Below are 27,227 nucleotides of genomic sequence, written 5' to 3'. Positions count from 1 at the left end.
TATATTGTTTTATTTATTTTGGTTATCACATCCTTTGTGGGTTAAGTTGGAATAAATGTGTGCCTGCATATATACACATATGTACACCCAAACATATAGTGAATGAATTAGAATTACAATTCTCAGTATTACATATTAGCTCACATTTCATAATGTTTTATTTTTATATACTGACAACTAAGTAAAATATGTATTATATTTTGCAGTATTCCTATGCAGTTTTTTTTAACTTTTTAATTCTTTTTGTTTTACATCATTAAATGTAAAAAGAATTTGGAGACAGTTTTGCAGTGGTGAGACTGAAATTAAAAGTCATAAAAACCTGTTACTTTCTGTATCCACTGAAGAAAAAGGAGCATGTTATTGTCACAAACAACGTCTACATGTTGTGCGTATGATTTTTATTTTTCAAAGATGATGTTGTGCTAGTGCAACTAGTTTAATTGTCCTTATAACCTTTTTCAGCTCTCATGTGGTTTGAGTTGGTCACTAATTTTTAGGAAAATTGTAGCATGTAAATCCTGTTGGAAAATTAGATACAGTGTAAAGATTCTGAGATATAACTGTTAACCTCCTAAAATAGAGATCTAGTGTTGTGGGAAGTCAGGGACCTCGAACGGAGACCCCAAGGCTGGAGCTGAGGCAGAAGAACACAAATTGTGGAGATTTCATGGACATTTATCACTTCCCCAGTCAGTACTCTTATAATTTCTTATGCCTGTCTTTACTTTAATCTCATAATCCTGTTATCTTCATACACTGAGAATGTACATCACCTCAGGACCACTATTGTACAAACTGATTGTAAAATATGTGTGTTTGAACAATATGAAATCAGTGCACTCTGAAAAAGAACAGAACAACAGCGATTTTCAGGCAATGAGGGAAGATAACTGTAAGGTCTGACTGCCTACAGGGTCAAGCAGAATAGAGCCATATTTTTCTTCTTGCAGAGAGCCTATAGACAGATGTGTAAGTAGAAGAAATATCACTGAATTATTTTCCCAGCAATGAATATTAATAATTGAGACTCTGGGAAAGGAATGCATTCCTGGAGGTAGGTCTATAGACGGATTGTCTGTCTTATGCGGTTGAGATAACAACTGAAATACACACTGGTCTCCTGCAGTACCCTCAGGCTTATTAGGATTGGGAAATTCCAGCCTGGTAAATTCTAGTCTGATCGGTTTGTCTGCTTTCCAACCCTGTTTCCTGTTAAGATGTTTATCAAGACAATGCCTGCACAGTGGGACAGAGACCGTCATCAGTAATTCTAATTTTGTCTGGCCTTGTGATCTTTATTGCCCTTTGAAGCATGTGATTCCTTGTGACCTACTGCCTGTTCATACACCCCCTCCCCTTTTAAAATCCCTAATAAAAACTTGCTGGTTTTATGGCTCAAGGTCATCATCACGGTCCTACCAATATGTGATGACACCCCCAAAGGCCCAGCTGTAAAATTTCTCTCTTTGTACTCTTTCTCTTTATTTCTCAGATTGGCTGACACTTAGGGAAAATAGAAAGAACCTACATTGAAATATTGGGGGCTGGTTCACCCAATAATCTAGTATATTTTGATGGAGGAATAGTGAAGGCAGACATGATGGGTGCTTCATGGAGAAGAACTGGCCATGTTTGCAGACTGAACAACCTCAGGATGGCACACTTGCCCCTGCAACCACACTTTGAGTGCCCTGAAAACTCAGAATCCTAATGTAGTCCCCAAAATCACTGACCTTTAAATGAGAAATTCAATAGAAAGTGATGTTTTTCTTAATTTTTAAAGTACACCCTGGGTAGTACAGTTAAATCACATGGTGGAAGAATATTACATTGAAAGTCCCTGTTGGAAAAATATAAATTTGACCCGTTTTTCTTTCAAATAATATTCCAAAGACTGATATCTGTCTGTTCATGCAGCGTATAGCAGCAGAGTGGATGAAGTTGATTCAGAAGCACTAACCATTGTTTGTGAGCCAGGAAAGCAGCAAGAATTCTGATTGGCATTGTTATTTATTATTTTTGAATGCTGATGGTGCATTTACATGACACAGTCTTTCCTGTGCTTATTGACATTCATAAACGAAAAGGCTCTGCTTTGCTGACTATTTAACTGGTAATTTAATTTTCCTAATGACTTTCTTTACAGGAACTGGATTTTGAAGCCAAAACAAGTTACACACTACGGATAGAAGCTGCAAATAAAGATGCCGACCCCCGCTTTCTAAGCTTGGGTCCATTCAGCGACACAACAACCGTGAAGATAATTGTGGAAGATGTGGATGAGCCCCCTGTGTTCTCTTCACCCTTGTACCCCATGGAGGTGTCAGAAGCTACCCAGGTTGGGAATATCATTGGTACTGTAGCAGCTCATGACCCAGATTCTTCCAATAGCCCTGTGAGGTAAAAAGTCATTGCTCTCCTTTTCTATGGTTTTACAAACAGTGCATCTTTATTCACAACTCTTGTTTTATGCTATGATGCTTCTTTGTTCATAACAAATAAAAAACTATATATATATATATATATATATACAGAGAGAGAGAGTTATAACAGCAGAGGTAAAACAGGATTAGAAACATACATTTTACTAACTCAAAATCGTCATCTGATTATCAAGGCCATTATCATTGAGCCATATTTTTAGGCATCCATTATTATCTACAAGCCATAGCTTATGTTTCTATTCAAATAATTATCCTGAACCTATTTGAAAGCAAAGCATGTTCAAAAATGAAGTGATGCATGTTTTAGTTGTAGGATATGTGCATCTGTTAGAAAAATAATTGTATCAGCAATTCAAATTAGGGACTAATTTGAAAACAAATCATTTTATTGATATTGGTCTACTTGAACAGTATGTATTTGTTCAGTTAATATTTCCACTTAAAAAATTAAAAAAAAAACTATCCACATGTAAAGACTATTAAGAATATCCTTTCAGTAGTCTTGTATCAAGGCTAGACACTGTTATAGCCAGATCATATCTTTAATGCTGACACAATGGTGATATGTAAGCATTTCAAAATATGTCAGCCTTACATTTTGCACTTTTTAGCTATAATTTATAATCTGGGATCTACATGTGTTTTTGTGTGTATACATGTGTTTCTGTGTTTCTGTGAGACTTATTTGTTTAAGTTAACATTATAAAAAATAGAATATAATTGAAATAAAATGTCTATTGTATTATATGTCTTAATTGGGTTTGTAAGTAAAATACTTCACTTTTCAACATAAAGGTTTGATTTTGATTACAAAGACTATAAGGTAAAAAAAGAAAAAGAAAACACAATGATTATTTTATATTCAGATATGTTCAATTATAAGCTATCTACAGATTTTTAGATTTAAATAATATTTAACAATGGTAAGTGCTTTTCAGCTAACTTTTGAGATAAGTCTGGACTTTGACTCTAAATTATCATGAAAATTACTTAATATTTCTTGGTTTAAAAAAGCCCATAATGTTTCTTTCTAAACTAATAAAGTGATTATATACATTTATACACACACACATATATTTTAAAGTAGTATATATACATATATGTATGTATATATGTGTGTGTATATATGTGTATATATATCTATATATGTGTGTGTATATATTGTATATATACATATATACATATATACATATATTGTATGTATATGTATACATATATACATATATTGTATATATGTATATATACAATATATACACACACATACATGTATATATAAAACCTTGTAAAGGATTGGTATAGAATAATAGTTATTTAAAAAATGAAATCATACATATTATGTCCTTATCTAGACAGCAATTTCAGAATGTATTGATGATTATACTGTTTTTAATGTGGTGATAATAGACCATTTCTGAGAATATAATCTGTGCACAAGAATATTTATGAATCACAAATATAGCAGATAGAATAAGCCTTCCCCTCTTCTCTGTAATTGCCCTGCCTTCATGGTCAAGAAAATTTCCTGACTGCAGTTCAGCCCCACATACCAAGTTATATTAATTTGGGCAAACATGAGTGTGAGTTTTGTTATAGCATTCCATCTCTTAGTGAAACCTTAAATCTCTTGCCCTCATGAACAATCAACCACAGCACAATTACTGGCATAGATTAGCTGCTTAGGACAATTTGGTTTTTGCTTGAATCATTTAATTTAATGGAAAGAGAGACATGCTTTCATAAAGTTGGAGATATGGAGAAAGAAAGACATTAATATATATTATAATTTACTACTAAAATGAATGATGGAGCCAGGTGGGATGACAAATGCCTGTAGTTCTAGCTACTTGGGAGGCTGAAACAGGAGGATCACTTGAGACCAGGAGTTCTAGATTGCAGTAAGCTACAATTGCACTTGTAAGTAACCATTGCACTCCAGCCTGGACAACATAGTGAGACCCCTGTCTCTAAAATAAATAAATGAATGAGTAAAATGAAAGGATTTAAGAATATTTTCATTGATTGCATTGATATTTTTATCCTGTTCAAATTCTTCTATTACCCAGTCCCTTGTTGTCATTCTGCTGAAGCCTTTCATAGAAAATATTTCACTTTTTATAGTATTTTTGTTGAAAAAAATGTCAATATTATTGTATAGTAATTTGAAGAAGAAGAAGGAATAGAGGGCCCAAGTGGAAGGTGACTTGAGAAAGAGCAAGTAGTGACTAGAGAGAGATGAAGCGAGCTCCAGGTCTGTTCTCTGAAGCACAGAGGTCAAAGGCTGAACTTCTGATTTTGGAAGTAAAAATCTCTGTGGTCTTTATCAGTGAAAGAGTACCTACCCAGCACCATATTTTTTACCCCACTTTCATTTCCTTAAGAGTAATGACAGTGACCTGAAAGTTCAAGTTAGTATTAGCTTACATTGTTATCTCACAAATAGAGAAATAGACAGACTTTGTCCCCAGTGAATTAAAATTTTATTTTGAATATATGGATATTTCTTTTGCATTTGTAGAATTAATTTCTTGAGTCACGTTTAATACTTACATACTTGAAAGTTTTTACATGATTTTCATAAGGTCAGCACAATTATTTGCACCTTTTTTTTTCTGCATTTGTCTTTCTCATACTTCTCTTCCTCTATCCTTTAATATAATATCCCTTAAGAGGTCAGTCTCTTTATTTTTTTATAATTTGTTGAGTCTGCATTACTCTCATGCATTCTCTTGAAGACTGGTTTCCTTCCCAGCACTGCTGTTTGTGGAATGACCTAGGAGATGTCACCTTGCTTCCTATGTTTTTGTATTAGCCAGCAAAAAGGAAAAGTAACTGATGCTTTATCCCAGGATTTTCTGATGATTGACTAAAAGAGAGAAAGTAAATGAAGCTTTTAAACTGTGAATCATGACTTAAATATTACCATGTATTATCATTATGTATTGCTATTATTATAGGTTATTGTGTTTTCATGCCATTTTAATTCTGAGATTAATGAAGTCAGTAAAAGAGACATAGCATTTTATACGCAACCATATTGGCAATCTATATTGCAGGTTGTCTTGTACTCACACATATTCCAAAAGATATAACATATTGTAGGGCTTTTTGATGAATATAAACACGTATTTGCATTAGGCACTCCAATAACTATCAAAATGTAAATCCTGTCTCACAATATATGTTTAACATAATAAAACATATGTCAATGGATGAATAAATAGCACAGTTTTCTGAGGTACTAGGAAAAGTGAATCTCCAGATTGAGATGGGGCATGAGGAGCCTTAACAATTGTGAGCTTTGTGCGTTACACCTTTAGCAATATTGTAGTTCTTTGAGGAATGAAAAAGCATTTTTTGTTTTGTGGTAATTGTTTAAAATTAGACCAGTAGGGTTTGACTTGTAAAACAGTATAGCCAATAGGATGATTAGTTTTGAATTTATTGACATTCTTTGTTGTATAATACTGAAATGTAGCATATGTCATTTATGTTTGTAATATTTTCTGATATATGAGGCAATAAGTTAAAATTCTAGAAAATATATATTTAGTTGCCCCCCACAAGGCAAAGTTGATATTGTCTTCTTACATGATCCCTGCTTTGCACAGCATTTTAAAATGTCTACCTACTTTACTGAAGTACCAACCAAAGGTTATGCATAACTCTTCTCTGTGAATCTGCTTTTTCCTTAAAAAAAGACTGGGGCACCTACATGACTATTGGAACCTGAGCATTTTGATGTTCACAAGTGTAGTTGTCATAGATGGAAAGATTAAGCCGAAAGTCCAGTAAACCACTATTTCATGTACACTGTACTGTCCTTTTGTGGCAGGGGGTGATATGTGGAAATAAAACCGTATGTAAACCAAAATTGCAGTCAAAGCCAAGGGTGGAAGTTAGTTGATACTTGAGAATACTTAGAGGAAATTTTTTTTTTTTTTTTTTTTAGGAAAAATGGGTAATTGAGGGCAAGCATGTTTCTGGCTTGTTATTTGATAAGTAGCTGTTTATCACATCATGTATTTTGGCCCTAAGTACTCAATATTGGGCTTTATCTCTTGAACTTGGAAGGACAGATTGTGGTCTGTTGATTCTGGTCATGTTTCTGAATGATAGAAACTTCACTTCTGTGATTCTCATCCAAGATGGTAAAAGCTGTAAGAACACCCTAAAGTCTAGAGGATTTGACTCATTTTTCATGTCAGCATTGGCAGACTGATCAATGACTGAACAGGCATTCATTAAAAACCTTTGTTATGCAAGGCACTGGGGAAATGCTAATGAGAAAACAAAGATAAATAAAACATTTCCTCTGACCTCAAGGAACTTATAATCTGGATGAAGTAATAAGATCTCATAAAAGTTAAACAATATGGGGAAAAATATGCCAGCACTGTAATATGGCAAACCGTAAGATAAATAATCAGCACTCCAAGTTCAGGCTGTAAGATTTCATGTGAAGGAGAGGTAGAGTAAGTAGGGCTTCAAGGGATGGCAAGATTTGGACAAGCCAAGAAAACATCATGCAAAATACATTTATGTTTTATTTGGTTATATCTTAAAAGCCTAGTACTAAATTATGAAATAAGCAAATTCATTTCTGCAGGCATCACAGCAAACCCAAAGTTCCTATGCTAAAAATGACCAATGAAATGGAACATGATATTATTACAAATAAGATCAGATATGAATATAGGAAAAGAAAAAGTACTAGGCATCATTTTAAGCATTTCTAATAATCTAATTATAGAAATATGTTTATATTTATGTTAAAGGATTCTTGGATAATATTTACCTGTGGGCTTTTTCAGCATTCCTGGTATTGTATACCCTCACATAAAAACTGGTAATAGTATATCAGAAATTCCTTTTTGTGACTAGTGTGAACATATTTGAAGTATTTGAATAATTCAATGTGTATTTTTTGAGTAGCTTGTATTAATGCATTTATGTGCACATATGAAATCTAAATTATTTGTGAATATCTATTTTATTCTAAGAAAATTAGCAAGCTGATAACATAACATAGAGAAAAATAATAGCAGCAGTAAAACTGATTAACTTAAAAAGTAGCAGATATTAAATCTGTGAGAAGACTATAAGCTGTACTCTATTTCAAATGCTGCTCATTTTAGCATAACTACCACTAAAAATGGAAAAAGAGAGTATATGTTCATGTCTGGTGAAAACATAAAGTGTTAGAGTAGTGTACTTACTATCCAGAGATAATTTTTGTAGAGTTAAAGTTTCTAGGAAATGCCTAATTTATTTGAGCCATCTTTTTCTCCTCTCCTCTCCTCTCCCCTCCTCTCCCCTCCCCTCCCCTTTCCCTCCCCTCCCCTCCCCTCCCCTCCCCTCTCCTCTCCTCTCCTCTCCTCTCCTCTCCTCTCCTCTCCTCTCCTCTCCTCTCCTCTCCTCTCCTCTCTCTTCTCTCTTCTCTTTCTCTTTCCTTTTGCCCAGCTGGAGTGCAGTGGTGCAATCTTGGTTCACTGCAACTTCCGCCTCCCAAATTCAAGCAATTCTTCTGCCCCTGCCTCCCAAGTAGCTGGCATTACAGGCATCCGCCACCACGCCTGGCTAATTTTTGTATTTTTAATAGAGACAGGGTCCCGCCATGTTGGCCAGGCTTGCCTCGAACTACTGACCTCAGGTGATCCACCTGCCTCAGCCTCCCAAAGTGCTGGGATTACAGGTATAAGCCACCACCCCGGCCATTTTTTCATGTTTTATTATACTGCTGTAGAATTACAAAGCTCTGCTGTCAGCAAAGCCTTTCTTAGTTACCTTTTTGGAAGACTTCAGGTAAAATAAATTCATTGAAAATTACATTTGTTCTGATTTGTTTCTTACAGTATTTTTCATATCTAAAATACTTATTGAGGGTTGGGCACGGTGGCTCACATCTGTAATTTCAGCGTTTTGGGAGGCCACAGCGGGTGGATCATTTGAAGCCAGGAGTTTGAGACCCGCCTGGCCCATGTGGTGAAGCCCTGTCCTTACAAAAAACACAAAAATTACCCAGATGTAGTGGTGCATGCCTGTAATCCCAGCTACTTGGGAGGCTGAGGCAGAAGAATCTCTTGAAATCAGGAGGTGGAGGGTGCAGTGAACTGAGATGATGCCACTGCACTCCAGCCTCAGTGACACAGTGATGCCCTGCCACACACACACACACACACACACACACACACACGTATATTAAAAATATAATGTATAATTTATTAAATAAAATACTTAATGAAAAGTCACATTAATAAAGGAATACAAAAATTCAATGTTCTTGGTGTAAATGGTAGAGAATTATTCATGGGGTTAAAAAGTTAGGGAATATTACTTTTTATCATGTACTGTCCTCTTAACATTCTTTAACCATAATCAACAGAAATTGGCCATGGTTAATTAAAAAAAGAGAAGTTTATTGGAATAATTGGGTATAGCTCAAAGAATCAAAGGAAAAAGTTGAATGACCAATCTTCAGAAAAGGAGGAATAGGGTTCCTCTGTAAATACTTGTAGCAGGCTCTTCAGAATGTGGCAACTGTGATGAATCAGCTGCAACTCTTTTCTTGCAGCCCTCTGTTTAAAAGATTCACATTTGCTGCAGAGGTTTTGTTTTTGTTTTTGTTTTTTTGCATATATTGATATATGTGGCCGTCTCTTCTCCAAAACGTTCTGGACATCTTGAGTGCCATGAAGATTGCATATGAGATTTGAAAAAGTTTAAAACCCTAAAGGAAAATTGTGTTGACGTAGTCAGAAGAGGGGTGAGCAAGGTGTCTGCTATCATTAAGTTCAGAAATCAATAGTTCATTTTTATTCTTTTTTTTTTTTTGAAACAAGTCTTCACTCTATTGCCCAGGCTGGATTACAATGACACAATCATGGCTCACTGCAACTTCTGCTTCTGGGCTCCGGTGATCCTCCCATTTCAGCCTCCCCAGCAGCTAGGACAACAGGCACATACCACCACAGCCAACTAATTTTTTGTAGAGCTGGGGCTTTGCCATGTTGCCTAGGCTGGTCTCTAACTCCTGAATTCAAGCATTCCACCCACCTTGGCCTCCCAAAATGCTGGGATTATAGGTGTGAGCCACAGGGCCCGGCCTCAATAGTTTATTTTGAAGTTTACTTATCATTAAATTCCTAAGAGGCAAGCATTATTATTACTATGTTCTTAGAAATAAATACATCCCTGGCCACATAGTTAGAAAATATGGTTCCAGGATTTTAGTGAGGTCTATATCAAACCTGTACGATCCTTACAGCAATCCACATAGACACACGCAAATGCCCACACGCATACTGACAAACTTTATAGTAGATTAAATTTTCAATTCAAATTATTCATCTATTTCAATTGATTAAACTTGCTGATGCTTTTTTATTACATTATCTTTTGCCACTTTGGGAGTACTGATGATATATTTGTGTTAATCTAGCTCACTCACCCCCACTTTCTGTTTGCGAACACTGATATGCAAATTAATAGCTGGTGATAAGAATGCTACCTGTGAATATAAAGAAGAACATTTTAATTGATCTCTTTAGCTTATCAAATAGCTGCAGGATAATCACCGGTATTTATTAGGGAATTCATTTTGTAACAGATGTTCAAACACTGAAGACACACGGATGTATGAGATACGGTCTTTTGCAGAAACCTTCTTGTTATGTGGCTGTAGAAGAGATCTTACATGAAAACTCATTTAAAAAAATTCAGTGTTAGATCTGAAAATGATAATTAATCTTGTAAACCTTTCTCACTGAACAAATGAAGAAACAGAAAAAGCACAGATGAAAAGCCCCAATTAGTACAGTAGGTTAGTGACAGGGTCATGGCCAGAAACACTGTCCCTTAATCCTCAGTCTTTGGTTCCTGGTGGTGTAGCACAAGGAACATTCGGTAAACTCCACGGATCACACACCCTGCAGGTTTTCTTTAAAAAGCATGACTTCTGATGTAATTGGAAAGGCATGCTGCTTTAATGCTACTAGTTTGTCTTCAAGGAATAGCAGGACTGAAATAATTGGAAAGGAAGAAAAACAGGGATACAGAATGACCAACATGAGAAAAGGCACAGAATTGGAGATGTGTGTGGTATATATTTGTTCACCAATTAATACATCAGTTTGACTGGTTTTGAGTTTAGATAGGAAAGCAGAGGGGGATAAAAACAAATAGAAGCTGAATTATAGAGATGTAGGTGGCTGAAACTACAATTAATGTATATGCAACATAGTATGCTGGAAAACTGGTTCAAATAGTCATGATTCTAAATCTTGGATCCAACCCCCAACTGTGAAATTTTAGAGTCCAGTACTGAAATAACCTCAATCATAACATATGCTTGCGTTAGTTAGAAATTGTGCTTGGCTAGTAGCAGCAAAGCTTAACACTAATGACATACTAATGAGAAGTCTGGAGCTATGCTCTCAAGGACTGACACCTTGGCAGTATAATGCCATCAAGAGCCTTGGCTTCATTTTTTAAGCACTTGTCACCGCTTATTTACAATATGGCTTCTGGATCTCTTCCATTGTGTTTATCCCTCAGGTGAGAGAAAGGGGAAGGGCAGAAATCAAATACCAGATAAATTAACAGCTATCACTCATGCTTTAAGGAGTTTTTCAATTAGGCTGTAGGCTAAAAATGTATTTTGTACTTCATTTCCCAAAACTTAAATAAAAAGACACCACATCTGCAAGGGAGGCTAGCAAATATAGTTTTTCAGCTGGACGTATGGCTGACTCTAACAAAAGCACAGTTCTCTTAACAGGACGTAAGAGAAATATAATTATTAGGTATGCAAATGGAAGTTTCTGCCACTATATGACTTTACATATTTGTTTGAGAATTAAGGAAAGAAGGTAAACTACATTTTAAATATTACATCCTGCAAAGAGAAAAGTTCAGAAGGTGGGGTAATTTGGGGAAAAGGTTGATAAATTTGCTCATAAATATATCGAGATTGTATTAGTGATGGTACAGGCATCTATAAAGCAGTGTACACAAATCTGAGGAACTAGTTTGAGACTGGATATTGAGATACAGAGCTGTCAGCATAGTAAGTGGATGGGGCAGAGGCTTAACTGCTGTTGCAGCAAAAATATGGAAGTGATCTCTCTAATTGTTCACTCCAACATACGCTAAAGGTAGCCAAGTATTTTAGGCTGTATTTTGCAGAAGCTAGAGAGATTGTTCTAAGTCCACACACCACTAATGGCGTCAGAAGTTGCACCGTAGTTGGTGGTGGTTCATGATTAGGAAATCCCCTATCCTCACACTTCTAGTTCAGCCTCCAATGAACTCAGGCAACTGCATTTCTCAAGTCCCTGGGCCAGTCAATCCACAACATCAAATAGTGTGTCCTCTCAGACTTCTTTTAGGGCCTTTCTTCTCTTGACTCAATCAGCCCTCCCACATTACTAAGGCAGAGATATTTTACACTTCTCATTCTAAAAAGTATCTGTATTTTCTTTATTTTTCTTACCTAAGGATTTTTTTTTCTCAAGCAACTTTATACATTAGCTAATGCTTTATACAACAACTTAAGGTTTTTGCATGTCCAGAGGGACTGGTAGAAATAGGAAACCCCTTTAATACTAGGTGATCCCAAGTCCTTGTCATTAAGAAATGTAATAACCAACAGGACTGTTCTGGATTGTCAGTCTAAACCTCATCTTTGCCAAAGCATCCCATGTCTTCTCAAGTCAATACCTTTCTGCAAACATACCCTGACCTCCTTCATAACAACTTCTTAGTTTCTTCCTCAATATTTATTATTTCAGTTGCAAGTTTAAAAAAATTGTTTATGTAATGTATTTCCTGAAATAGTATGTCACTTGCAGGTGCTCAAGAATAATTGCCAAATGCATAAATGAATAAATGGAAGACATAAGGAAATTATAACATCATAAATTACCATATATATATATGCTATTTAGTGAGATCTAAGTGGGAATTATAGTTATTAACAAATACACACAATTTAGAAGGGGGGCCAGACGTGGTGTGTGGTTCAAGCCTGTAATCCTAATACTTTGAGAGGCTGAGGCAGGAGAATTGCTTGAGCCTAGGAGTTAGGGACCAGCCCTGGAGGCATAATGAGACCGTGTCTCTAAAAAAAATACAAAAATTAGCTTGGCACATGGCCCACGTGTGTAGACCTTGCTCCTTGGGAGGCTGAGATGGGAGGATCACTTGAGCCTGAGAGGTTGAGGCTGTAGTGAGCTCATGGTTGCACCACTGTACTCCAGCCTGGGCTACAGAGTAGATTTTGTCTAAATAAATAAATAAATATATCTATAGGGGAAGCTGCAGAATTTATAATTCAGAAATGATAAATATTTGAATGATAGAAACTTTTGTGGCCCACGTTTTTTCAAAACAGATAGAGAAGGCCTAGGTTATAACTAGATCCCTAAATTATTTGTGGTTTTCTGTGAGGCAAATAGTTGTTGGAGACATTTAGCATATTAAATAAATTCTCCACTTTAATGTTTTTTATTCTAATGCTAAGATCTTTGAGACTATTGATAATAGAGGCAGGTGTTTTAGTTATTGACGTTAGCCCTGTGGGGAATTTCATGAATTCATTTAGACCAATGTCTGTCAAGTTCAAGGCCTTTTTGCTTTCAAGCATCTAGACATTTATTTTTTCATGAATATTCAAACATTATCTCAGTTATTAACTTAGAGATTTGACAAAGAGAACAATTCAGGCTTTAATATTGGCTCAATTGATGCATGAATGTATGGGTTCTAATCTCATTAAGTTACAATCCTCTTATCAAACATTAATATCAGCTGTCATATTGCCATTGAATATTACTTATATAGAAGTGTATTTTATATATTTATATTGGTTGCATACATATATATATGTAGTATGTAAGTACATGTATATATACATATGTATACATAGATACACACATAATCCTGTTCTAAGTAAACATATTCCACCCTGTATCTCACAGTAAATGCAGCTATGAAACCTGGATAGAGTGGAGCCATCAGAACTCTGAAAAGTAAATATTAGCAGGTAGTTTAGTGAAGTAGGGTACTACAAAGTATCTCCAAACCTGTGATGAGTTTACCATTATTTTCCCTCTACTGTCCCCTGTCCTGGAGTAATAATTAGAAAAACATTAGCAGAATAAATCCGAAGCAAGATGAAGAAATAAAACAATAAATATAAGAGCAAAAAACAATGCATTTCAAAACAAATTATACAGAAATCAATAAAATTAAATGCTTGTTTTTTTTGAACAGACCTAAATATTGATAAACCTCTACCAACACTGAAAAAGGAAAAAAAAAAAACCCCAGAAAAAATGATAAATATTAAGAACAAAAGAGGAGATGTTACAGACCCTGCAAACATAAAAAACAGAATAAGAAAATACTATAAACAAGTCTACTGACATAAAGTTTATAATTTCAATGAAATTGGGCAATTTGGAATAAATGGATCAATTATTCAAAAAGTGTTAACTCTCAAAACTCAACATGAAATAGATAACCTAAATAATCCCATAACTATTAAATAAATTATAATTTTAGTTAAAAACTTTCTGAAAATGGAAATATTTGAGCCCAGATCACTTCAGTGACAAATTTTTACCAAACACTTAAAGAAGAATTACCAATTCTACACAGTATTGTTCAGGAAATATAAGAAGAGGGAATGCATCCCAACATTTTTACACAGCCTTATTCTTACTACCAAAACCAGGCAGACGTAGTACAAGAAAAGAAAACTTTGATCAAGACTTTCATGCAAATATTTTCCACAGAACATTTAGATAACTCAATCAAGCAATATATAAAAGAATAATTCACCATGATAAAGTAGGGTTTATCCCAGAAGCATAAGATTGGTTTAATATTCAGAAGTTCATCAATATAATTTATCATATTAGGAAATTAAAGAAGAAAAAACACACTGTCAGATAAATTGAAAAAAATGGAGGAAGCTGGCTCTCCTGCCATGAGGACACTCAGGCAGTGCTGTGAAGAGGAGTCCATTTGGCAGCACCAGCTCGCCATCCATGCCATGCACATGCCATCAATGTGAATAAGACACTTTGAAACTGGATCCTCCAATCCCGGTCAAATCATCAAATCACGGTTGACCCAGCCAACATTGACTACAACCTTCTGTGAGATTAAGAGCTAAAACTGCCCTACAAACACACTTTCAAATTCCTGACTCAAACAAAATAAGATATATTATTATTATTGTTTGATGTCACTAAGTTTGATATATTACGATGTAATAGGCATATATACAGGAGTATTAATAATGAGGGCTCATAGTACATAAATTGGTAAGAGAGATGTGAGGAAATAAAGGCAAACTGATTTTAAGAAAATGTTGCTAGTGTCAATAAATTGTAGATCCCTGTCAGGATGGAGAATTGCTGGAGTAGGACGTGGTGAACAGAGAGTATGCTTGAAGTAGAGTTTCCAACAGTAATGCGTATATTAGAGCTGACAAGTCAAGGGTATGTTCATAAGAATCCATGACAACTGGAGTAAAGGAGCAAATCAGGAATCAAGAAGATGAAGAACATGAAAGGCCATTATTTTTAATGGATCATGAGTGTAGTTGAAGCAGTTACTAATCATCATGTCTAAAGTGGGTGTATGCTTTTTTTTTCTGTTTGTTTTTTTGTTCGTTTGTTTGTTTAATTGTTTGTTTTTAAATGAGAGCCATCTCACCCAACCAGAAAGACTGTGAGAGGAACCTGAAGATGATCATCATGAGGGGAGGGTGAATTTTGTGTATAAAACAAATAATAACATAGACAAAAATACAAGTGGAGCAGTAATTTTTCACTGCTGAAAAAATATTTGGATTACAGATATTTCGAGAAAAGGCTTTTACATGCAAAAATAGCCATGCAATCTCAGGGGTTCTACTTTGAAACATGTCTTTAGAATCCTCGTCAAGACCACTGAGTAAGATTTAAAAAAAAAAAAAAAGAAAAGAAAGAGGGTTAATAACAGGTTGGTGCTGTCAGAACAAAAGATGTTACTAAGTATATACAAATGGGCAAGATGTTTACATGTTTCATTTTAGAAGGGTCCATAATAGTGAGCAGGGCTACCAAATATATTGTAAATGGTTTACAGGAGTCTTAATAATAATAATGAATTTAGCCAGGGACGGTGGCTCACGCCTATAATCCTAGCATATTAGGAGTCTGAGACAGAAGGGTCACTTGAGCCCAGGAATTCAGGACCAGCCTGAGGAACATAGCAAGACCCTGCATCTACAAATAATAATAATAATAAAATGGCCAAATATGGTGTTGCATGCCTCTAGTCCTAGCTACTCAGGAGGCTGAGGTGTGAGAATCCGTTAAGCCCAGGAGTTCGAGGTTACAGTGATCCACTCCACCCCAGCCTGGGTGACAGCAAGACCCTGTATCAAAAATAAATAAATAATAATAGTAGTAATAATGAACTTGTAGTTCTAATGGCATATTCAAAGCCATTGTGAAGATCACTGTGGTGTTCATTTAGTACTGTCTGACAGAAAAGCAAATATATTAGTGAGACACAGGTTATAAACCATCTAATATGTGGGTAGAGTTTTAAACAAGGCATGCATTTATGTGATTAGTATGACAGATCAGAGAGTCAGTAGGATTTAGTGATGAGCTACATAAATAATGAAATAGTTTTAGCAAATTATAATCAAACATGCATGTTGAAGGCTTTTCTTTTCTTCAATGTTCAATTAGGTACTCAATTGACAGAAACACAGACTTGGAGAGATACTTCAATATTGATGCCAACAGTGGGGTCATCACAACTGCCAAGTCTTTGGATCGAGAGACAAATGCTGTTCACAATATCACAGTACTTGCAATGGAGAGCCGTAAGTTGTGAGGCTTAAAACTAAATTAAGATGGAGGACAGTGAGTGGAGAATCGATTGTCATGAGGTTGTAAATTCAACTTAATTAAAATAGTTCCTTATATGAATTGAACGAAAACTTGAGAATACCAAATTTCTAAGTTGTGAAATATACTTATCTTCACTGTCTTTGTATGCTAATAATTACAAAATTTATGAAAACCAAGGACTAAAAAACAATGGCCCTATATTGCCCTCACAGGATTTCTTGTTTTCTGATCACAATTCATATATCATGTTAATGCTGTTATGGAGTTAGTGAAATAGCTTATAATAATGAGTACATTGATCTATAACCAAGACATCTGGATTTGAATATTCTGATATTAACTAAGTTTAGTCCCTCATAAAAAATAAAATAAAATAATAAGTAATAAAAACTATTGAAAATTGAATGCATATTTGCATGTATGTATGTATATGATATATTGTGTATTTTAATATGTATGCATTTATAATACATGTGTTGATAATACAAATGTATAGTCATGCAAATATGAGTTCTAACATCAAAGAATATTGAAATTCATGGTTTACCATTTATTCTTCTTTCAACAATTTTCTCATCAGGGACTAAAAAACTACAAGTACACATATAGACTATAAATATACATTTATATATATACATGTACATCCAAATACACATATAATCATGTATAGGTATATATTTGGGTATACACATATATGTATATGTGTATATATATACACTCATATATACATATATACATACATATGAATGTATGTGAGTGTGTCTTTGGATCATATTTTCAATTTTCTATAGGTCCTTTTAAGTAATACAGCATTATGATTCTAGATTTCATTCTCAGCTTAGTCATTTTATTATTAGAATTGTGCTTTAGAGGGGCAAAGTGTAAATGATAAGACACTGTCTTATTTATTAGAGAATCCATCTCAAGTAGGAAGAGGCTATGTGGCCATCACTATTCTTGACATCAATGATAACGCCCCTGAATTTGCCATGGACTATGAGACCACCGTCTGTGAAAATGCCCAGCCAGGGCAGGTAAGAGTCTTCAGAACACTTTGCTTCTAATTTGTGGTTTCTTAAAAAATATCCAGCAGCAGTTGCCTTTGAAATTCTTCCAGCTTTAAGATAAAACATAATCAGCTTGTTTCAGCAAAACTAACACTTTGATGTGTAGCATGAACTAATATTAAAGGAACCTTCAAATTCCATCTTAATTGGGGTGATGAAAATTCCTCAGGAAGAAAAGGTAAACGTTGTAAAAGCTCTGTTAAATGGCTAAGAACTTAGACTCCTTTAGGAGAAAGATAGCATAGTACGCTGATTGGGCTGTTTCCACCTTACACAACCAGGTTTAAGTGTCTTACAATTCTAAGAATTAAGTGCAGTTCAATCTCAGGTTGGTTTGTTCATCTATTGTTCAGTGTCTTGTGATGTTTCCCGGGATGTCTAATCAATTGGAACAGCTTATTTCTGAAGTTCACAAAAGTGAATTCAAACATGAACTAAGAAAAGGACATGATTTGTTTTTCCGAGCCCTTTTTTAGATTGGGTTCATAATAATACATTTGATCCTTTCTCCCTAGCTCATTCAGGGAGATGGTATTTATTATAAAGTATAAAACTGCTTTGTCCTGACACAGAAAACTAAGCATAGCACACCAGTGTGCTTTCAACTTTTACTTTCTCTTTTCCTAGGTTATCCAGAAAATCAGTGCTGTGGATAAAGATGAGCCATCCAATGGACATCAGTTTTACTTCAGCTTAACAACGGATGCAACAAATAACCACAACTTTTCATTGAAAGATAACAAAGGTAATGTATTAATATTGTTACTGATAGAGGCAGCAGGTCCAGGTACTCCAAGCAAGTATTTTTCTTCCTCAGGAATACTGATTATGGATTTTTTTTCAAGCAAAGACATTAATTAAAGGGCAATGAGCACCTCAAGTAATTTTTATCTATGGATTTACTGTCATGAAGGAAAAGGTGCTATTTAACTTATTTTAGGCCTAAAGCCAAATAGGAGGGAAAGTTAGATTTTTCTTATTGTTTTCTTATAGGCACTCGTTTTTTTACTTGTGTACCAAGTTCGTTATCCAAATAATATAATAAGTTGATGGTCAACTAAATACCCCAATAAGTACTATGCTCATAGATGCAACTTGAGACATAAGAACTGGACATTACACATTTTAATCTAAATCAGCTTTGACTTAATGTTTTCAATGATAACACCCCTTACTCTTTTATTTTTACATAAATGCAAATGTAATTCATGCAAATAATAATAAAATAATGACATATTTATGAGCTAAGAAATATTAAAAATAACAAAATGACTCTCTCATGTCAGATTGTATTTCTCTGCTTCAAAGGTAAACAGTCTTAGCGGTTTCCTAAATATCATTATAGTAAAAAAACACTTACAAATACCGATAAGTAGATTTTAGTTTTGCATAATATTATATATTGACAATTATGAGAATTTAAAGCACAAAGACCTGCTATCATTGTCTAATTTTGAATTATATATTTGAATGAGTTTTTATTCAAGATATTTATTTTAGAGGAAGGAGAGCATTTGAAACTGATGTAGAGGGTGAATAGTACCCCCCAACAACATGGAAAATACCTATTTTTAAAAATTTATATTGTTTATGTAAATCTGGTTTTAGGGAAAAATACAGAAGTGGATTTGCTAGTCAGTACTGGGTTGTTTAAAACACACTTACTACCAAAAGGTGGACAAGAACTTTTGCCTGAGGCCATCACCTTATTTAGTGCAACCTAGGCCTCAAAAATTCAATCCGAAAATAATAATTTTTCCTGATCTTATTTCCTACTCAATGAGAACACTATTGTGTCCCTTTAGTAATATAAAAGGTAGAGCATTCTCTACATGGGTAACTCCAGACTCACTGACTTAAACATAGTTAAGAAGGATAATTCTCAGCATTTAGATTCATCTGGTACAAATGCAGAGAAGGGAATTTATGACCTTCACAAGGAGAATGTGAATATATCGCCCATGTGTCATCATCCAATACCACCATGATTGCTGTACAGCACGTGCACTAAAATGTCTGCATCTATAGGACATCCACATTGCCAGACAATTGAAAAATTATCTACTTTAAGCCCAGAACTCCTTTGACTGTACCTTGAAGGAAAACATATGAATACAAAGAAAGTCAGTTCTTAAGAAGTCTTCCATAGGATCGCTTTTCTGAATATAGAGTCATATTCTCACTTTTTAGGCATTTCAGCTTGTGTTCCTCAATTGTGTGTGTGTGTGTGTGTGTGTGTCATTTTGATATCAGTCATGTTAGATTACAAATCAACTTTCTAAAACTTTTTGTATCAAGTCATAAATGCATCTGACATCTGAATTGGTAGGAGGCAAAGGCATAAGCCTGCATGCTATTGTGAAATGTACAGGAACTTACTGAAAACCATATCCTTCAACAACTCTAGCTTAATTTTTTATTGAATACCTTCTCGAATTCATACATTTTAAAATAAAAGATTTGTTTACATAAAAATCTACCAGATGGAATCTGAAAATCAAATCGTTTTATTACTGTCTCTTCTATAATTGCAAGTAATACATTTTCTGCAGTCTAATATGAGCTTGCTGTTTTGTGCTGTTTGAGACAGATTTCATCTTGCTGTTTCACTAGAGTACCATTAATTTTTTCATGCTATCATTGAATAAATCTTTTTGACAATTTGGAAGAGAGAAAAATATATAAAAGCACACTGCATGAAACTCTGATCCTGATTTTTCTTCTTTTCCTTTATATTTTTATTAATAGCTATTAATTTTTAAAATCTCATAAATACTCTAATTATTTAATTAAGACAAGTTATTTGGAAAACTGCTAACGAAGACAAAACGTATTTTTTATATATAAATCACACATGTTATAAAGACTTATTGATCACTTTTTTAAAGTTTATATTAGTATAATTGCTTAGATGAAATCAAATATTGAATACAAATTGAACATAAATGGCCTGTTTTATCACTGACAAAATGTTTATACACATAGAGTAGCTATAAATACGAATATAGAATTTTTAAAATTTTACAATAAAATTATTCTGAATACCCCTGTATATTCAATTTAAATAAAGTTAAAATAGCTGATTTTACCCTTTTTAAATATTGGTCTTGAAACCTGTCAAAAAAAGGATAGATTGAAAATTTTATCTGTACTATATGATGATGCTGCAAAATATTTAAGCTGTTAATATGTACCATCCTTTCTATAAGTTTATGGTGTAAAATCTAAGATAAGTAAAAAGGTGTAGTTTTTATAAAGTTGCAATTAATGTAATAAGTGATGCATAAACATTTTTGTATTTTGTTTTACTTTATAACTATTTATTTTGTTATACTATGTAGAATAACATAAGTATCTTATAATGTATTAAACTGGAAATGTCCCCCTGTCCCAGAGAACTCAAAGAAAATGGTTGAAATAAATCTGCAACTCTAGAGATTTCCCTAATTAAGGCATCAAAGAAAACAGAGTGACTTAAATAAAGTTTGGGAAGACTGATTCCATCAGAAATCTTGTGTTACACATTTGCTTTCGTTATCCTAGACAATACAGCCTCAATATTGACCAGGAGAAACGGCTTCCGGAGACAAGAACAATCGGTTTACTATCTGCCAATTTTCATTGTGGACAGTGGATCTCCTTCACTTAGCAGCACCAACACCCTCACCATCCGCGTGTGTGACTGTGATGCCGACGGTGTAGCCCAGACCTGCAATGCAGAGGCCTATGTCTTACCAGCTGGCCTCAGTACAGGAGCCCTGATAGCAATACTCGCCTGTGTCTTGACATTATTGGGTAGGTACTGTTTCCAGGGCTTGCTCTGAAAGAGCTCTCACAATAACCATGTGTCACGACTTGCCTATTTTCTTCTCCATTTGGTGAACATATGCAGACATTCTACTAGATGGTGTTTGTTTTGTTTTGTTTTTCTTTGAGATGGGGTCTCACTCTGTTGCCCAAGCTGGAGTGCAGTAGCAGGATCTGGGATCACTGCAGCCTCTGCCCCTCAGGTTTAAGCAGTTCTCCCACCTCGGCCTCCTGAGTAGCTGGGATTACAGGGGTGCACCACCACACCCAGCTAACTTTTGTATTTTTAGTAGAGATGGGGTTTCACCATGTTGGGCAGGCTGATCTTGAACTCCTGACCTCAGGTGATTCACCCGCATTGGCCTCCCAAAGTGCTAGGATTACAGGAGTGAGCCGTCGCTCCTGGCCTGGATGGTGTTTTGCTCACTAAGTAATACAATTGTTGGCCACACTTTCCAGTGGTATATTTAAAGTATAACTCAGACAAAAGTTCTATCAATTTCATTTTCAAAACAACAGTGAAGATAAATGGCTTATGCTTTAAATTAATGTTTTTTAAGATTTAAAATAATCTATCTTATCCCGGTTCTTTGCTTTAGAGCACTCGACAGAGGAGATACACTAGACTGGACAATACATTTTCTATATTGTTTTGATAATATGCTTATTTTAGAAATTATGGCTTTATATTCTATTTTTTAAAGAAAATAAGATGGCTTTCTTAAATAATTTGCAAATTTGAAATGATTACAATTTCAGCAATGCAAATGTTATACTTTTAAAGTATTAAATACTAGCACATTTAATTGTACATTTCTATGATTACTTTATTACTCGGTTAAATTGAATTTATAACTCATGCTTGCAGGAACTCAAATTTTACAGCATCCTTTTAAAAACTGGGAAACGTCTAATGTGGACGTTGGGTAATGGGTTCATTCCAAAGCAACATTTTTCTTCTCAATGTAACTGCCTGTAACACGGACAACAAGCACTTAATATGTTACCTGAAACTATACTCTGTGTTTTCTTGGGTTTTAATAGAATTAGTGAATCCACTTATGACATTTTTATATAACAGCATTTACAATGATAGTCACCATTGTATAATGTTTAAAAACTAGATTTGTGGATTTAGGTAAACTGAGCTTTTACTTCTGCCTCCAACATGCACTCCTTCTTCCCAAGGTTAATGTTAATCCTTCAGTAGCTGGTTAATTAACTTAAAAGTGAAAAATAACCAAACTAGATTCATAAGATTGTTGTGAGAATTAAATCAAACAATTCATATAAAGAACAGAGTAAACATTCAATATACTATATAGTGAACGTTCAATAAATTTTAAGTGTTACTGATGGCAAATTATCAGCTAAGACCCATTTACTAATACATTATAAATGCTGTCATGAAAATAGAGGTTATTGTCTTAAGTAACTTAAGCTAAACAAGTAAATCTAAAAGAAAATAAACTGTATTTTGCATAGAACTTGACACAGTTGCAGAAACTTTCAGAATTTCTTTAGAAATGGAAAGTAATTACCTGCTAAATCTAATTAGAATCTAAGGGATTAAATTTTGAAAAAGGTAGAACCACTGCAAACAACTTTTTATTAGTCTAGAAGCTTCTAAAACAAACTTGTCCAACCTGTGGCCTGCGAGCCGCATGCAGCCCAAGATGGCTTTGAATGCGGCCCAACACAAATTCTTAAACATTCTTAAAACATTATGAAATGTTTTCTGTTTGTGTGTGCTTTTTTTTTTTTTTTGCTCATCAGCTATTGTTAGTCTATTTTATATGTGGCCTAAGACAAGTATTCTTCTTTCAGTGTGGCCCAGGGAAGTCAAAAGATTTAAATTTTGGAAACTAAAACTTAATAAAAAAGATGTAAATTGCATATTTATTTTATAGTAGCAGAATAACCTACATTAGAAGATTTAAAAATTCCATCCATGTTTAGAATATCTTTAGCTTGAAGGCACAGAATCAGAAAGAATAATGAGAGGACAAGTAGATGATGTGTGGAAGACTTTTTAAGTTTGGTCAGTTTGTCATAAACAACTTAGATTATGCCTTAAAGGAATAAGATTGTATTCCCCCAATTTTAATGATCCTCAATAATGAATCGATTTTTGATTATTTTAAGGCTGTCTGATGAAGCTTGCTTCACTTTAGTAAATACTTTCACCTTTGAATTTGGGGGTTTTTTGCGATTTAGGTTGCTTGATGATTCTAATTAATTAAAAATTATCAGCTAATTATTACTGAAAGCCACTGAAATAGAGATTTATTAGATTTCATTATTAGATATATACAAGTATACATATACAGTATGTGCGTGTGTGTTTGTGTGTGTGTCTGTGCATAAAGGTTTGAGGGATTTTGTCAGAATTTAAGTATGGCTACTCTTTCTGCTAAATTTGAACATATTGCTTAAGTAGACACCAAATTTGGAATCCCTCTTCTACTTCTAAGGGTCAATTTTTTTGTGCCCTATATTTTATTCATTTTTTAAGAGTTACTTCAAGTCTCCAAAACCTTAAGTAAAACAAAGTCTATTGTACTGAAATACAGTTTGGAACAAGGGACTTCTTCTTGCAGCTCCCATTTCTATAGTGACCACACAATAATCAGTATCATCAAATGCTAGCATTTTAGCTCAGAAATGTGGTCTCTTTGTGTCTTATTTCCCAAGTTTTTTTTTTTTTTTTTTGAGACGGAGTCTGGCTCTCTCGCCCAGGCTGGAGTGCAGTGGCCGGATCGCAGCTCACTGCAAGCTCCGCCTCCCAGGTTCACGCCATTCTCCTGCCTCAGCCTCCCGAGTAGCTGGGACTACAGGCGCCCGCCACCTCGCCCGGCTAGTTTTTTGTATTTTTTTAGTAGAGACGGGGTTTCACCTTGTTAGCCAGGATGGTCTCGATCTCCTGACCTCGTGATCCACCCGTCTCGGCCTCCCAAAGTGCTGGGATTACAGGCTTGAGCCACCATGCCCCGCCCCAAGTTTTTAAAAGCAGATAATCAGGAATTTTTAGACGTCTTTAGTTTTGTCGCCAGTATTGTAGACTCTGGATTTTCACACAGTAAGTGCTGAAGTCAATGAGATTAAGTATTCACAGGGGGTGCAAGTGAGGCCTGCAGCCTGGCATGAAAATGGAGTTCTAGTACACAATTCATTCTTTATGACACCTCAGAAAGTGGTGTGAATCTCATTTCTAGGCATTAGGTACCAGGATTTGTAACTCAAACCTTTTAAGACTTCTGAACAAATATTACTAGGAAATAGCAAGGTGAGGAGGTGGAGATGGGAATAACAACTTGAAAATCAAGTTCAGTTAAGAATGAAACTATAGAGTACCTGGACTTTAGACTCTTAAAAAATAAAAGCACTTGACTACGTGTTAAGTCTGTATGCCAGTGATGTGACAAATTAAAGCTACTTGTAACATGATGGATGGGGATGCACTGACGTTACCGGAAGTTTAATGCTGGAAGGCATCCCAGGTATCGATGCTAACCCAAACCTTACAGAGGGAGAACTTGAGGTATAGGGTAGGTTTGAAGATTTGTAGGAGTACGGTTAGAGGATATGATGGGATAAGATTCTAGGTCTCCTTATTCTCAATCACTGATTTTTATTAAACTGCACAAGAAATACATCTTGAAAATATAAAAATGTTTACTCCTATATATTGCTGAAATAATTCATGTTACCTGAAGTTGTATTTGTCAGTCTTCATCTCTATCTGTATTCTTCTAACTTTATGGATGAACTGCTTTCTAATTTCTCATTCTTGCTCTCACCTCTCTCTCTAATTTATTTGCACCTGAATTCTCTAAATGAAAAAAAAAAATCCAAAACTTAGAACATGGGATTCCTTTATTTACAGTGAGTACAGTTTGAATGAGATACGTTATTGCTATACTCATATTTCATCATAAAATAATCAATTAGATGCCTCAATTATTTTTCATGCAGAAAAAGTCCATCAATATAGGGCAAGATATTCTGGTATTCTAAATTTTGAATAGAAATTACAACCCATGAGTAACATCAATACTAATTTAATTATGCATTTTTAATCATAGTTAAATTCACACTTACAGACATACACAGTTATTCTTCTACCAGGCTAAAAATACTTTAAAGGAAAAAAAATCTATGAATGACTAAGACATTAGATTATTCAGTAGATTTTTTTAATAAAGGGGAAGAATTTCAGCTGTTTTGTTTAAAAATATGGTTTCAATATTAAATATTGTACTCCTATTCTGAAAATATTACAGCTAAATTTTTTCTGTTCCTCCGCACACACAAAAATAAAACCTGTTTCTTGCACAATAAAGCTGCCACTGAATTTACTATATTAAGTTTTGGGTGTTTCTGTACTTGGACTTCGAGGTCGCAGTAATTGAAGTCCTGTAGCATTCCTTCCAGCTCTTTGCTCTTCTGAAACAATTGGAATTAGTTAGACCAGCCCAACTTCATAAACTCAGGTTTAATAAGGTGTTTGTAGAAACTTGCTGTTCACTGCATGGGATTCAGTCTCTTCCAGTATGTCTATGATGGTCAGCTTGACAGTTAGCTGTCATGCATCTTTTCACTTTTCTTCCCTGATCTCCAAAGTACTAAACTATATTTGGTCACCGGTAACTGTGGCTATTCATGACTTTTTTCCAACAGAAAAATACTTTCTTGTTTTTGCAAGTGATAGTGAGCATTACTGAAGGAAAAAAATACGTTAAATTGCATAGAAAAAAAAAAGTGGTAGCTCTATGTAAAAAAAATTGATCCCCATCATAATCTATAATGATAGAACATCATTGGCATAGCCGCCCTAGAGATAATAATGTGCAGACTACAGTTGGCTAATTTATGGTAGCAGATGTGTTCCTCTCTCAAACAAGCATGAGTATAATAAAAAATGAATTGCATTTCATAAGCTTGTACTATGTGCTAAACATCAGCCTAAGTGCTTTACAAGCATTATCTAATTTAATGCTCATAACAAATTTCCTAGGCAAGTATTACTATGCCCACATTTTATATAAGAAGACTACAACTTAGAGGAAATACACAAAAAGTTATAGGGCAAACGAGTGTCAGAGTCAGGACCCAAACACAGGGAAGCCTGCCTCCTAAATGTTCTTTATAAGGTATTTTTGCATATGTGTTTCCCCATGTGAAAGAACCCTCCATCTAGGAAATGCCAATAGGTCTGTGGATATTACAGCCTGGGCACTGCCAAATTAGGTGCAGAGTATCTTTGCTGTGTTTCACATAGTGGCTTTATTATTTATCCGGTTAACTCTGAGTATCTTCCAATTCCTTCCAGTCTTTAGAAAACACATTTAGAAGGGTGTATGTTAAATTTGAGGTTATATTCCAGTACAACCAAAATCTAATACACAAATTGTCTTTGTGCACAAACCATTCATTGTACTCAGGAATTTTTTTTTCTATATTAACTGAGACTAAGGTGAAATCATTCTCTCTCACACATTTAAAGGAAATGAATTTTGCGATACCTGTTTTGGGAAAAGATCCCTTTTAGTTAAACTTTTCCTTTTCTTGAGACCTGGAAAGAATTGGCCCCTTTAAGCATATATGATCTATCACAGCAGGTCGACCAGTGTAGCTTCCTTGTTCTATTGGAGAGTTGAAATCTCCATAAAAACATCAATCCTGAGCAATTTTCCTACATGTCTGCCTCTTTTTCTTATTGAACCCCATTTATATGTTTTTCTGAGTGGAATCAGTCAGGCTTCTCTCTTCTCACTTGCATCCTCCAGGGTCAGTTAGTCCACACATACTGTTAACTTTAGTTTGTTGGGCCTTGGATCAATTTGTTTCTGTCTCTTATTGTTGCACCTGATATTTGTCCAGGGTCCTTTCTTTTCCTCTTGAATTGTGGCAGCTCTACCATTCTCTATCAGAACCAATCCATCAGTATTGCAGAGTAAGCTTTTAAAACGTAAATGGGATTTTGACAC

At 34.7% G+C, this 27,227-nt stretch overlaps 1 protein-coding gene across 3 annotated transcripts in view; it reads left to right on the top strand.

The window, feature by feature from the left end:
* LOC105476970 (cadherin 7) overlaps positions 1-27,227 on the top strand; it is a 138,963-nt gene that overhangs the window by 90,397 nt on the left and 21,339 nt on the right. For all 3 annotated transcript variants that reach the window (XR_011616821.1, XM_071085216.1, XM_011733265.3), the window contains 5 exons: positions 2,150-2,403; positions 16,199-16,335; positions 17,276-17,397; positions 18,058-18,175; positions 20,974-21,225. Coding sequence is in view for 2 of the 3 variants with exons in the window: in XM_071085216.1 (XP_070941317.1) it covers positions 2,150-2,403; positions 16,199-16,335; positions 17,276-17,397; positions 18,058-18,175; positions 20,974-21,225 (883 nt within the window). In the remaining variant the exon portion in view is untranslated. The remainder of the gene's footprint in view (positions 1-2,149; positions 2,404-16,198; positions 16,336-17,275; positions 17,398-18,057; positions 18,176-20,973; positions 21,226-27,227) is intronic.

Source organism: Macaca nemestrina, chromosome 19 (genome assembly GCF_043159975.1).
Source record: "Macaca nemestrina isolate mMacNem1 chromosome 19, mMacNem.hap1, whole genome shotgun sequence".
Lineage (NCBI taxonomy): Eukaryota > Metazoa > Chordata > Mammalia > Primates > Cercopithecidae > Macaca > Macaca nemestrina.
This window is presented reverse-complemented; position numbering and strand designations above follow the sequence as displayed.